The 15,249-nt window shown below is 34.9% G+C and overlaps 1 protein-coding gene across 1 annotated transcript in view; it reads right to left on the bottom strand.

Annotated features, from left to right (window-relative positions):
* Positions 1-4,341: 4,341 nt before the first annotated feature.
* Positions 4,342-15,249, bottom strand: part of LOC125045662 (MAM and LDL-receptor class A domain-containing protein 1-like) — a 49,983-nt gene continuing 39,075 nt past the window's right edge. The window contains 14 exon segments of the mRNA XM_047643079.1: positions 4,342-5,750; positions 6,140-6,305; positions 6,575-6,792; positions 7,020-7,178; positions 7,677-7,764; positions 8,157-8,337; positions 8,896-9,004; positions 12,315-12,363; positions 12,365-12,486; positions 12,688-12,772; positions 13,839-14,023; positions 14,288-14,444; positions 14,654-14,830; positions 15,237-15,249. The exon segment at positions 15,237-15,249 is cut by the window's right edge and continues 189 nt beyond it. Coding sequence (XP_047499035.1) covers positions 5,701-5,750; positions 6,140-6,305; positions 6,575-6,792; positions 7,020-7,178; positions 7,677-7,764; positions 8,157-8,337; positions 8,896-9,004; positions 12,315-12,363; positions 12,365-12,486; positions 12,688-12,772; positions 13,839-14,023; positions 14,288-14,444; positions 14,654-14,830; positions 15,237-15,249 — 1,759 coding nt within the window. The 3' untranslated portion in view covers positions 4,342-5,700.

Genomic DNA, 15,249 nt, shown 5'->3' with positions numbered 1-15,249 from the left:
ATAAACAGAGTGATCCTTTTGTGTTTTTTGTTCTGGTTCTGGTTTTATGGCTCGTCCTTTTTAAGTATACATGTATACCCTGTTTAACTTTCGTATTTCACTTTTTATAGAAGAAACAGAGTGCTTCTTCTGTGGTTTTTGTCTTTAAGGTTCTGGGTTTATGGCTCGTTCTTTTTAAGTAAATGTATACCATGTTTAACTTTGGTATTCTTTTATAAGTGTTTTAAAGTGTTTTGAAAAATAAATGTATTTTTAAGCTTCGTGAGTGAAATTCCTCCTTTTACTTAAACCCTTTTTAAGAGACCAATGATACCATACCTTGGCTACCTGTGGCAAGCAATTGACGCACTCCCTCGGAATTTAACACGCTTACCAGACAGACCCTTGTGGATTAGGTCATTCTTCCTTTTCTTACACATACATACTTTCCCTTTATCAATTTACACCTTTCTAGACGTCTTTCCCTTTCGGTGCATGTATTGTTCCTGGACGTACTAACCAGGGGGTGGCAGCGCTAATGACCTAATTAGCAAGAGTAATTAAGAGTCAGTCACTACAACACCATTGAAAATTCGATTTTCGTTATTATTTTTAGTATTATTGTTTTTGTTATAATTATTTATACTATTAGTATAATTAGCAAAAAAAAATATATATATATGTATGGCGCCAATAATTACAATAATAATGATAATGATGATAATGATGCTAATAATTACAATGATTATGATAATGATGATGATGTTAATGATAGTAATGATGATAATGATGATAATAATAATGACAATAACAATAATAATGTACATTTATAATAAAATATAGCCTTTTGACGTTTTTTCGATTTCAATGACGATTTTGGCAATTATTAGGCTAATAATTATAATATTTATCATAATTGTATTAATCATGACCATAATGAAAATTTTGATACAATTGCAATTATGAAAATAATTTTCATATTAATAGGAATAATTGCAACATTGTTATTATTAGTATTAATATCACTGCTATCATTATCATTATCATTATCATTATCATTATTATTGTTAATTTTCTTATTACTATGATTACAGAAAATATTATATCTGTAATAATAAGAACAATGATAGTAATAATAATAATTATTATAGTAATTATAATATTGTTATAATTATTATCGTTGTTATTATTTTCATTATCAGCATAGTTGCAAATATATATATATATATGTTATGACTGTAATAATTACAATAATAACGATAATACCAAAAATAGTAATAATAACAATTGTTATTAAATTGTTATTATTGCCATTATTATTGTAATTATTATTTTTATTATTACCATTATTTTGTATTATTGTTATTATGAATATAATTGCAAAAAAAAAAGAATTATAAATGCAATGATTACAATAATAATGAAAATATTGATAATTATGATAAAAATTGAATATTCGATTTTTGTTATTAATATCATTATTTTTTTATATAATTTTAATACTTCTAATATTAGTATTATTACAAATATATATATATACACATATATATGTATATATATACATATATATATATATATATATATATGGCGGCAATAATTACAATAATAATGATAAAAATTATAATAATGATAATATTGAACATTTGATTTTCGTTATTATTTTTAGTATTATTAATTTTATTGTTATGATTATTTCTACTATTAGTATAATTAGCAAAAATATATATGGTGCCCATAATTACAATAAAAGTGATAATAATGATAATAATGCAAAGAATTACAATAACGATGATAATGATGATAATGATGTCAATAATAATAATAATAACAATAATAACGTACATTTATAATAAAAAAGAAAAAAGGAAAAAAAATCCCATTAGTCGAAAAAGTGGGAAAATCTAGCGAAATATAGCCTTATGAGAATTTACCGAAAAATGACGTTTTTTTTTATTTCAATGATGATTTTGGTAATTATCATAATTTTATTAATCATGACAATAATGAGAATTGTGATGCAATTGCAATTATAATAGTAATTCTGATAATAATAGGAATAATTGCAATATTAATATTATTATCATTAATATCACTACTACTATTATTATTATCATCATCATCATTATCATTATTATCATTATTATTATTATTGCTTTCATTATTAGTATTATTACAGACAAAAAACTGTAATAATAACAATAACAATGATAGTAATGATAATAATAGTGATTATAGTAATTATAATATTGTTATTATTATTATTATTATTACTTTTATTGTTATTATCGTTGTTATTATTTTCATTATCAGCATAGTTGCAAAAAAAAAAAAAAAAATACTATGACTGTAATAATTACAACAACGATAATAACAAAAATAGTAATAATAATAATTGTTATAAAATCATTATTATTGCTATTAATATTGTTATTATTGTTTTATTATTACTATTATTATTTGTACTATTGTTATTGTTAGTATGATTGTAAAAAGAAAATATTATTACTGCAATAATTACAATAATAATGAAAATATTGATAATTCTGATAAAAAAATAAAATTTATTATTACTATTATTATTATTATTATTATTATTATTATTATTATTATTATTATTATTATTATTATTATTATTATTATAATTATTGTTGTTATTGTTTTTAGTGTTTTTATTAATTCTAATATTAATATTTTTAAAAGATATATTTATATATGGCGGCAATAATTGCAATAATAGTGATAATAATGATATTCATCATAAAATGGAAAATTCGATATTCGTTATTATTTTTAGTATTATTGTTTTTATTATAATTATTTCTACTATTAGTATAATTAGCAAAAAAAAAAAAAAAAAAAAAATACATGTTTATATATATGGCGCCAATAATTACAACAATAATGATTATAATGTTGATAATGATGCTAATAATTACAATAATGATGATGATAATAATAATGATGATAATGATGATGATAATGATAGTATGATGAATATGATGTTAATAATAATGATAATAACAATAATGTACATTTATAATAAAAAAGGAAAAAGAAAAACAATCCCAAAAGTCGAAAAAGCGGCAAAATCGAGCAAAATAAAGCCTTTTGTGAATTTACTGAAAAAGGACGTTCTTTCGATTTCAATAATGATTTTGGCAATTATTAGGCAAATACTGATAACAAATTTATGCAATTCCAATTATAATAATAATTTTGATAATAAGAGGAATAATTGTAATATTGTTATTATTATTATCAATATCACTACTACTATTATTATTATTATCCTTATCATTATCATTATCATTATCATTATTATTATTATTATTATTATTATTATTATTACTTTTCTTAGTAGTATTATTGCAGAAAAAAATATAGCTGTAATAATAACAATAATAATGTTAATAATAATAATTATAGTAATTATAATATTGTTATTATTATTATTATTGTTGTTATTATTTTTATTATCAACATAGTTGCAAAAAAAAAAAAAGAAAAAAGTATGACTGTAATGATTACAATAATAACGATAATAACAAAAATAGTAAAAATAATAATTGTTATGAAATCGTTATTATTGCTATAATTATTTTTTTATTGTTTTTATTATTACTATTATTATTTTCATTATTGTTATTATTAGTATAATTGTTAAATATATATATATATATATATATATATATATATATATAAACTGCAATAATTACAATAATAATGAAAATATTGATAATTATGATAAAAATTGAAAATTCGATTTTTGTTATTATTATTGTTATTATTATTATTATTATTGGTATTATTATTATTATTATCATTATTATTATTATTATTATTATTATTATTATTATTATTATTATTATTATTATTATTATTATTATTATTATCATTATTATTATTATTATTATTATTATTATTATTATTGTTGTTGTTTTTATTATTTTTATTACTTCTAATATTAGAATTATTACAAGAAAAATATATATGGCGCCAATAATTACAATAATAATGATAATAATGATAATAATGATGCTAATAATTACAATAATGATGATAATGATGATGAAAATGATGATAATGATGATGATAATGATGTTTATAATAACAATAATAGTGTACATTTATAATAAAAAAAGGAAAAAGAAAAAAATCCCAAACTCGAAAACGCGGCAAAATTTAGCGAAATAAAGCCTTTTGAGAATTTACTAAAAAATGACGTTTTTTCGTTTTCAAAGATGATTTTGGCAATTACTAGGCCAATAATGATAATATTTATCATAATTGTATTAATCATGACAATTATATTTTTTATACAACACATACAAACACACACATAATATGTTAATAAAACAATGGTTGTGTATAGACTAGTGAATATTATTTTCAGTAGTACACAGGTGACAAATACAGCCGTATCAACTTACAACTATTACAACTATCATACAATATTTACTAAGTTGCACTTCATGTAAGGCATAGTATGCTTTTCCGAGTAAACACTCAGCATTTATATAATGTTTTAAAATTCAGCATAAGTCCTTATTCAGGACCACTGTTATTGCTATATCAGCGAGTAAAAAAACTAGCAGAGAAATATTTTTTCAAAGTATATTTTAACATTTATTTGTGACGATGTTTTGTATAATGCACTTGTTAGAGATCATGAAAGAAAAAACGTTCAAGTCATAATCATATTACAATGTTATAGTTTTGTGAGAAATTCTATTTGCAAATGCAAATGTATATTCCAGTGATTGTAATATGAATATGACAAAAACTGTTAATACCTTCATATAAATTGTGCTTTACATTTAAGATAACCCTGTGTGTGTGTGTTAATCATATTCATAAATGTAAATTTGTATCTGATGACTGTGTCCTCGCTAATATCCAACTTAAGATGCATGCTTACTTAAATCTAATTATAGCAAAAAGACAATTATAGAACGTGAATAAATCTATAAAACGAGATCTAAATTGCATCCTAAGTAAATATATTCATAAAAAATAACATTGTGTCCATAAGTATCTTTCTTTTAGTAAAACTCTTGAAGTGAAAAAATGAATAAAATTTCTCTATTAAATGCACACAAAAATCATTCGAAACACTCGAGATATTAGATATGAAACAGTGAGAAAAAAATCCTTTACTTAATGTTAATGGGACAAGTATTCAAAGTCACAAGTATAAGTAAAGAGTATAAGAATAAGGATAATTTGTACCCAGACATCACCATACCCTCGGCACCAAAGATAATTATTTTATGTAGGTAAGAGGGAAGGGAATGTTTATTTTATTCCTTACCTTTTTCCAGTGATAAAACTTATAGATGGCATTACATCAGTTAAGAATGGATATAGTAATTTTCAAAATATTTTTCTTCACGAAATTTTATATCAGTCCAACCGAAACCGGTCGTTTCTCAGGTGATTGTAAAGTTTAAGCACAATACACCACAGAACAAACATTCTTTGGTAGTTAGTTACCGGTTCTAAACAAATTTTCATTAATGGCTAAGAAAAGAGTTACTTATCATAAAAAAATGAAATAATAAAGAATTTGATATACAACCTCTTTACCATTTCTTAATTAAATCTTTATCATAGAAACAACACTGAATCGTCTAACATGCGCGGCAGACTTCCAGGCAGTTTCTTTTTTCATCAACTTTATGTGTTTTTAATATATCTAATCTTTGTGTATTTCCTTGAGCTTTATTCGGTCGCAGTCTCCTCGCCATTTGCAACAGCTTCCTCAGGGCGTACTGGTGAAAAAGCAGAAGAAAAGATAGATGTAAAGTCAAGAATATGAAATGCAGGAAATATCTCACTGGTGTATATGTTGCAAGAAATATATAAATGAGTTCAAAATAGAATTTGAAGTGCGGGTGGGAAATCATTTATGTTAGGTTGTTACTGTGTACGATAATCTACAAGAAATGATTACATACTCTCATGAAATGTACATTTTTCATATTTAACTACGACAAAACTACAGTAATTAACAGTTTCCTTTAATATCTGAGGCTTAAGACAATGATAAGTCGATGCAGTGAGCGATTCCACCTGCTCGAGTTCGTCCTCCCGGCCACGAGCGCATAACCACGCTCATTCTTAGGCGAAAAGGGAAGCCTCGCACAACCAGTTCACTCACGTTTGCATCCTCCGCCGTAAGTCTTGATATCGTCGATGGCAAAGCCTCCGTTGCTGGCCATTCCTATGATGCTGACGCGGAAGTCGGTGTCTGTGTTGACCTGCACTTGTCCGAACTGCCACTCGGGGCGCTGCGTGCCGATGTTGGCTGCCTCCAGAGACCAGATCTGCGAGGGAAAAGATAAAGAGAAAAGGGAATATTATTATTCCTTTACTTATTTTTTGAATTTGCGTCTGTAATTATGTGTTTACAATATGAATATGATTGCTCTCAAACGAAAGTAGAAGGAGAATGAGTAGGGGGAGGAAGACAATGATAGGAGGAGGTAGAGAAAGTAATGAAAGAAAAGGCAGAAACAGACGATGAAAAAAAGAGAAGCCAGGGCGCCGTAGGACCGCGAGCCGAGCCCCGCCGCCTCAGCCCCTCGAGACGCACCTCCTGAGCGTCGCCTCCTTCTTCTTCTTCCTCGGCGTTCTTGTCGTAAGCCTCCCTGCTGATCTTGAGCTTCGTGCTCTCGCTGGCACCGAAGTAGGCGTACCAGAAGGTGAGGCAGATGGGCGTGCCGTCGGCTGACTTGTCCATGGGCGGCGAGGTGAAGGTGAGGCTCTGGGGGCGGGCGGCCTGGTTGAACACGTCGAAGTAGGCGTAGCCGACTGTCGGGGAGCAAAGAAGTGTTATTTCTAAGAAACATGTAACTTCTGAATGCAGGTTCTGTCCTGGTTGTGTCAAGGATATGCATGCGATCATCAGTTCTCCTGAGTCAGTGGGGAAGAGAAGTTCAGAGATGCTTCTTCTATCTTTGAAAGAAAACTGTAAATATATTCCTCTAAAATTGTTTTTATAGAAGTTTCCCATTAATTTTCCCAGAAGCGACACTCACTCGGGCCCCCGAAGGTGTGGTCGGGCAGGTTGGCCGGGCGCCGCGAGATGGAGGCGGTGGTCCAGCGGAAGTCCGAGTCAGTGGTCGAGTTCTTCCATTGGCAGGCGTTGCGCTGGAAGTCGCAGTCGGCCTTCGAGGTCATGGCCTTCTCCGGCATTGCTGTGGCAGTTGTGCTCATTAGTAGGGCTTATTCATTGATGAATATGCGCATACATACATAATCTCAAACACACAAACACACTCACACACCCACACACACATACACACATATATATATTTTATCAACATAAATCTCCTCTGTTGATTACGCATTTTTTAAGAGTAAAAGGAATTGGGTTCTATCTATTTATCTGTATATTATCTATTGTATTTCTATTCGTTCGGCTGATATTTATTTCTTTTCAATTTTGAGTACCGCCGATTCTTTTAATACTACTATATCGTAAATACCCCAGGATAAACCATATTTAAGAAAAAGTATTTATGCATTGAATCTTTGCGAACCCAAAGAATCCATCTTCCACTACATGCTCTCATTACTTTCTTTCGAATACTAGAACGGAGAAACTGAAAGACTGAATCAGCTGAGTGTCCCTAAAACTGGACCAAGACGTTTTATGTTATTTCATGAGTTTGATAACAGGAAGACCCGCTTACTGGAGCAGTCGCCGGTGAAGAGCGTTATGTCATCGAGGGCCATGAAGCCGTTGCCTCGGCTGCTGCCCCAAGTGCCCTCGAACGCCACCTGGGGACGGCAGGGGCGCGGTCAGGAAGGGGGCGGGATGGAAATGGTGGTTATGGTGGTGGTGATGATGGTGGTGGTGGTGATAGTGATAGTGGTTCTCGTTATGATGAAGATGGTGGTGGTGATAGTGGAATGATAATGATAAAGATGATGATAATGATGGAAATGATCATAATGATAATAATGATGGTGAAGATTGTTGTGATGATGGTTAAAAATAACGATAATAATGTCAACAATAATTTATGATTATAACACTATATAGTAAATATTAATAACGATAATTGATAACAACGAGTATGCAAAATTTACTGAGAATGGAAACACCAGAGTAATAATATAAAAGGCTGTCTTTATTATCAAATTACGTCATCATGATAATAAAAACGTACCAAGAAGTCTTCATCGTACTGCACTCTGGCCTGGCCGTACATCCAGTTGGGGCCCTGGTGGTTCTTGAGCGTCCACACGGGCTCCAGAGACAGGGTCCCGTCCTTCTCGTAGCTGAGGTAGACCATCAGGGAGCCGAGGGAGGGGCCGGAGGGGTCGATGAATGGCTCATACATGAAGTACCTGTTGGGAGACACTTGCGAATTACCTCTGGAATCAAATGGTGTTTTTTTTTTGTTTTACTCATTTTCAAACGCAGCGAGATAAAGGGACTTCTAATGGAATTATCTCAAAACTGGACGGAGATTTAAAATATTTTACAAGCATGCCAGGAAGGATAAAGTATATGATAATGGAAATAACTCTTTATCAAAATAAAAAGTACTTCTTATACATTTCTGTACAAATGCTGTAGCTTTAGTTCTATAAGAACCAATATAAACAAGTATTCTAAACCTTTAATGATGATCATAATGAAAACAATAGCAATAACAAAATACCCAAATAAAAGTAACATAACAGTAAAAACCACAACAATAATAACAATAAGAATTACAATAACATAGATAATGATAAAAATGGTAACAAGAGTAACAATGATAACATAGTAAGACCAATAAGAATGATATATAGGGTAGTAACAATAACAATATTAAAAATGGTAACGACAACAATGATAAAATAGCAACAGCACAAACGACCAGACTGAGGGTCCGGCCCACGAGGAGGCCAGCCACTGACCAGAAGGCGATGCACATGGGGTCCGCCGAGCCCTTGATGGGGGTCGACACGAACCAGGCCCGGTCGCCCCCGCGCTGCACAGACCCCCGCGGGAGAGTCATGTAGAACCCTGCAGTCGGAGGCGAGGGGGGGAAGGAGAGGAGGATTACTTTGTGGGGATTTACTGCGTTTAGATTTTGTTTCTCTTTCGTTTGCTGTTTGCTCGGAAGGTTGCCGGAGCACTGGTTGAAAGCGGTGGAGACATTTGGGGGTTAGTGTGTGGACACGCAATGTTTACGCACACACACACATACACACACACACACACACATACACACACACATACACACACACATACATACACACACACACACACACACACACACACACACACACACACACACACACACACACACACACACACACACACACACACATATATATATATATATATACATATACACATATATATCTATATATCTATCTGGATATGTAAATATATATGCACACATTTATATATATGTATACATATACATATATATATATATACATACATATATATCTGAGTGTCTGGATGTATGTATTTTTATATATATGCAGTATATACATATATGCATATTCATATACATAGCTACATATATGTGTGTATGTGGGTCTATATGTATACACATATACATACACGTATATATGTATGTTTGTGTATGAGTGTGTGCATGTATGTATGTGTGTGTGTGTGTGTGTGTGTGTGTGTGTGTGTGTGTGTGTGTGTGTGTGTGTGTGTGTGTGTGTGTGTGGGTGTGTGTGTGTGTGTGTGTGTGTGTGTATACACATCAAATTTATAGAATATAATCTTATATGTTAAAGTTTCTACTCAACAAAGCGGTTTAAGTTATATACACGAATGCCCTTTACGCCATGCAGGGTAGGAGGAGGAGAGGAGAGGCAAGGTCGTGGTCACTTGAAAAGGCTCGGGAGGTTGCAGTGCGGTGCTTCTTTGTATCAAAGAATAAGTATAAAGGAACTTAGGGTATAAATATTACAGTCTCCTCTGTCTGCTGAGGATTTTTGTTTTTGTTTATTTAGGAGGAAAATTTACCTCGTTTTCAAATTTCACACGACAGAGTTGTTAACCGAAATAAAAATATCTAAATCAACAAAGCAAAACTGAAAAGTGCAGCAATCTATTCTATGTGTATAATATATCCCATAGAAAAAAAATCTAAATAAAGTATCCTTTACTGTTATTATCACTAGTTTTTCTTAACCAAAGTGTAAACCTTTATCAGATTATGATCTAAACATATACCAGCGAATTCGCCATTTAGGTGTTTAGTCCTTATCGGAAATGATAAAGAATGGCGTACATATTTCTTAGACTAAGCTAAGCGTGAACAAGTTCCCTATGGAGATTACTATGTGCTTTGTTATGTGCTTTTACCACAACTCTGAAGACTCATTTTGATTGTTAAATTAATGTTTTGGTTTCTTTGATTTATATGCGATTTTATTGTTATTGCTAATATTGTGCTAATGATGTTTAATCTTCCTATCTCATCGGGAGTAACTAAAAAGGTCGGAAGCTGTAAAAGGTAAACAGTGACATTAAAAGAATAACAATAACAATAACAAAATTAACACGCAACAACAAGAACAAAATTAACAGCAAATAATAATTAAACAAATTTGATCTGCCAAAAAAGAACCAAAATGTTCAGACTTGTGGTTAGTGCAAGAACCATGAGTGTGGAGCACTTGCCGCGGTCTTGCGCCGAGCTCTCGTGGGCTGCAGACCCTACGTCGGGAGACAAGCGTTAGTCCTGGAGGGCGAGGGCGGGGGTGGGCGGGTGTTGAGGGCGGGGGAGGCGTGGGCGGGGGATGGGGGGATTTTAGGAGGATGAAGGCGTGGGCGGGGGATGGGTCGGATTTTAGGAGGTTGAAGGTGTGGGTGGGGGGTGGGCCGATTTTAAGGGCGGGGAAGGCAGGGAGAGAGGAACGTAGGGGGCAATGGTGGGCGTGAAAGGGGGGGGGGGGGGGATGGAGTGGGGTAATGAGGGCGTGAAAGGGTAGGGGGCTGGAGGAGGTCAAGGGGCATAGTACGAGGGCGTAAATAGGGGTGGGTGGAGGGGGTGAGAGGGGGTGAGGAGGCGGGGCAGGGGCATAGTCCGCCTGGCGTGGAAGGGCAGCTGAATTGAGAGACGCTTTAGGAGTACGTGGAGAGGGAGGGGGGGGGGGGGGGGGGCACGGAAGGAGTGTGGGGATGGTATGAGGCGAGCGTAGGGCGTAATATGAGGGGCGAGTGGTCTGGGCGGGCGGGAAAATGTCGCGAAACGTAGTATAAGGAAACAGTAAAAAGAAAGAAAAGCCAAGAAAAGTGTGAACATGTAAGTTCCGAATTTGAATACTTGATGGCCGAGATGGCAGAAATTTTAATGATTTTTTTATTTGCATTTACATAAACACATCTGCTTCTTTGTGTAAACATTGAGAAGTATTTGGATGTCCACGAAATAACTTGGTAATTTCAGTTTTACATACAATTAACAATATTTTTTTCTTGTTAAAGACTTTTGCTTTTGTATGTTTTAGTTATGTAAAACTCACGCGCGCGTGAGCGTGGATGTGTGTGTGTGTACGTTTGTACGTATGTGTTTCTGTGTATAAATATAACAAAATACTCTTCTTCAATCATTAACATAAAAAAACGAGAAATTATCGAGTGTCCACAGATCACCGATTTGCGTAATAGAAAGATTCGCATTCCCGAACCATTCGACCATAAAATAATCAAATTTGACAGCCCTCTGGAGCGTCCATCCACGAGCAGCGAGAGAAAGAGAAACCGGAAGAAACAGAAACACAGGTAGACACTTAGGTAGATGGATAGATAGAAAGATAGATAGATAGATAGACAGATCGATAGATAGATAGACATAGATACAGTTAGGCAGGGAGAGAGCGAATACACACATTTAAGAATCAGATACAAGAATAAGCAGCAGTCGAAGGTGGCGAATGAGAACGGGTATGTTGGGGTATGTTGGGCACGAAATATATGTACTCGGGTGCAGGTACATTCGCGTATATAATTTTCTCATGATATTGACACATGACAAAGGAATGTACAAAAGAAAAACGGAAAACAAACAAATCAACAGCATAAGAATCTATTAACACATCAAACACGTGTGAAATGTGGAACATATATCACATGGCAAGACTTAGTGAGGTGAAATAAATAAAGCTTTTACTACTTCAACAAATGAGAATTTCGATACAAAACCAAAGAAAAACAACAACTTACAAATGTGTTTCTAAAAATTCACATTTAAGTCCTGGACAAAAATCGCTTTCCTAAAATATAAAGAAAAATAAAAAATGCATTTCCTATTCATCCTACGTGAACCCTTGCACATTCCCGACGCTCCAGGAGATAGGCCTACCTTGCGCCGTGCCGATGGTGTGGTCACGTGACGGAGCCCGGTTGTCCGCAGGCGACCGTCCGCACCCAGTCGATCTCGTCCGCGCGCTCCCTCGGGCCCGGGTTCGTCCATCCGCACTCGTCCACTTCGAAGGTGCAGTCCCCGTTATTTCCGGCCGCCACTTGGGGTGCGCCTTAGGGGGGGTGAGGTTGGTTATTGTCTTAGACCGTCTAAGTTTTTTTTATTGTAGATTTTGAGAAGTTGAAGTTGGTTTTGTATGATCTTAGAGGATAGTAAGCATTTTTTTATTTTCTTTAGATAAAAGAAAAGAAAAAAGGAAAAAATGCTAATGATATATATTCCTATTAACAGGTCCATAAAAAGACAAACTTACTAGGACACGCGCCCTGGATGATGGAAATGTCATCGATAGCAATGTCTCCCAAGTTGTTGGCTCCCACGACGCCTTCGAACACGATCTGAGACAAAGCGCGAGAACCAGTGTTATTCTTCTACCAACGGAAGGAAATTCCTTTGTGCTGTGGTTATATTTACAGTGCAGAGAAACCGTGAATATACTGTTAGCATGATCTTAAAGTAGACAGTACATAGTGTGCCAGTATGGGTTAAGGTATACATGATACATATTTTGTGTGCTGGTTAGGTCATGCACATTACAAGGCACAGTCAGCAAGCAGGCATACAGAGAACTGCATCTCTTACTACATAAAAGCATGGACAAAATACTTATTTGTAAGTGAAATAATGATTCCGAAGAGAATGGAAATACCCCTACCTGTGCAACTGATTCATATGAATCCTTTGAATATTATTTTGATGTTATACGTTATTCTAATATGAATGCGATCTCTCAATCAGTTTATATCTGTTCGTCTAGCTGTATATCTCTCGCTCTCACTACTACTATATGTATCTCTAAATATCCGTCTATCTGTGTAAATAACTAATGTATTTTCATCGTTAAAACGCCCAAAGACTGACAAAGGCTTTGCTAAACTGAGGGCAGAAAATCAAATTTATCTGATCTGGTGATATAATTCATGTTGAACGAATTGCAAACAACGCGACAAAGGGAAGGGCAGGGAAACAGGATTTTGCCAAAGTCCTTTTCGCTTCTCTTCAGAATAAGGAAGTAATATGCTCTGAAGAATTTATAAAACGAAAAGGCCTCACGTATATTTGTGTGTGCCCAGTTTTTTCCCTTGCCGTTGCGAGTCAAATGTTTTGTTTCCCCTATCCACCCCCGTTATTATTATATATATATATATATATATATATATATATATATATATATATATATATATATCCCTTACTCTCTCAATGCACAAGTACCCGTTTCTGTATCCTCATGTTTTGGTATGAAATGTTTTTTTTTCCCACATCTATTATTTCTCTATTTTATTTACACAGAATTTTCCGCATCTCCGCGTTTATGACTGAAATCCTAGATGTAGCAGTTCCTCCGTGGCCTGCGCGCCTCGACTGTACCTTGAAGCTCGGCAGCTCAACAGAGTTTGGTGGTACCTTGAAGGGCGTTGGGGAGGCAATGGGTACCTGGCCTTGGTACCACGCATTTCCAGCCTCACCAGAGATCTGCCAGATAACTTTGTCTTCGTCGGTGTTCACGTCGAACAGGATGACGCGTAGGGAGCCGATGCCGTTGCCGAACATGTGCGTCCAGAAGCGCATGCAGAGGGGGCTGTCCGGGTCTGTTGGGGGAAGGGGAAGGGGGGCAGCTGTTAGGTCATTATCTTTCGGACGAAAAGGCTCTGCACGGGTTACTTATAATCGTCACTGGTAATGTGGCATTTGGCAGGAATGATAAAGGGTTTAGTGTGCATGTGAGAAAGCTGATATTCTATCTTGAATGACCCCACCGTTTTCCTGTCTTTCTGTCTTTCCTCCATTTCAATTCCTCTATCCCATACCCCATTCGTTTCCCTCTCTTTCTCCCCAGCGCACAAACAACTCACTGGTGCCCTGGAACTCTTGGCTCATGAGTCGGGCCTTGTCTCCCGGCCTCCTTGGGTAGCTGGAGTCGATGAAGGCGTAACCTCCCATCATGCCGTTGTTGGCGAAGGAGGAGCGGTCCCTCGGCGGCCCCGTGGAGGGGTTGAGGCTGCCGCGGCTCTGTGGGAGGAGGGGGCGTTAGATGGGGACTGGCATTGGAGTTACTGTGGTGTAAATGATCACATATGTTTAACACACATGAACACAACGCACTGTATGGCTCTATCTCTATTTATATGTATGTTTCTATCTATCCTTATATGTCTCTATATATAAACACACACACGTGCGCACACCACACACAAATTCCCAATCCGATGCCCTCTGACCTGCGTCCATTCGAAGTCGTCCTTGGAGTCCTGCGTCCAGCCGCAGATGCCGCCCTCGAACGTGCAGAAGGCGCCGCACTCGCTCGAGTCGGCGAAGGAGAGCTCGTCAATGGCGATGAAGCCTCGGAACCTCCTGCTCAGGTCGTTGCTGTCCACGGGGATTCCCTCGAAGATCACCTGCAGGAGGACGGGGGGGGGGGGGGGGGGGGTGTTGTTGATCGAGTTTTGTGCATCTGAGGCTCTTTTTAAATCATGTTCACTCTACTAGTATTATTTCAGTTACGATTTTTATAATTTATTTCCCATGAAAGGAGAGAAAAAAAAAGATAACTTCCTACTAAACCTACTAAAGAGAAAGAAAAAGAAAAGAAAAGAAAGAAAAGGAAACAAAAGAAAAGACAACAAAAGTAAGGAAAAACAAATTAAATGAATAAATAGAAAAGAAAAAAAAAGAAAAGAGAAGATAAAATAAAAGAAGAGAAAATGAAGTAAGACAAGACAAAATACACCAAAACAAATAGAAATAAACTAGAGCAAAGCAAAGCAACCAAGCTAAAATAACGGCCGTGAGAGGGGGGCCCACCGAGTGCCTCTGG

This window comes from Penaeus chinensis, chromosome 37 (assembly GCF_019202785.1).
Source record: "Penaeus chinensis breed Huanghai No. 1 chromosome 37, ASM1920278v2, whole genome shotgun sequence".
Classification (NCBI taxonomy): Eukaryota; Metazoa; Arthropoda; class Malacostraca; order Decapoda; family Penaeidae; genus Penaeus; species Penaeus chinensis.
Note: the sequence above shows the minus strand (reverse complement) of the source record. Positions and strands in the feature narration are given on the sequence as shown.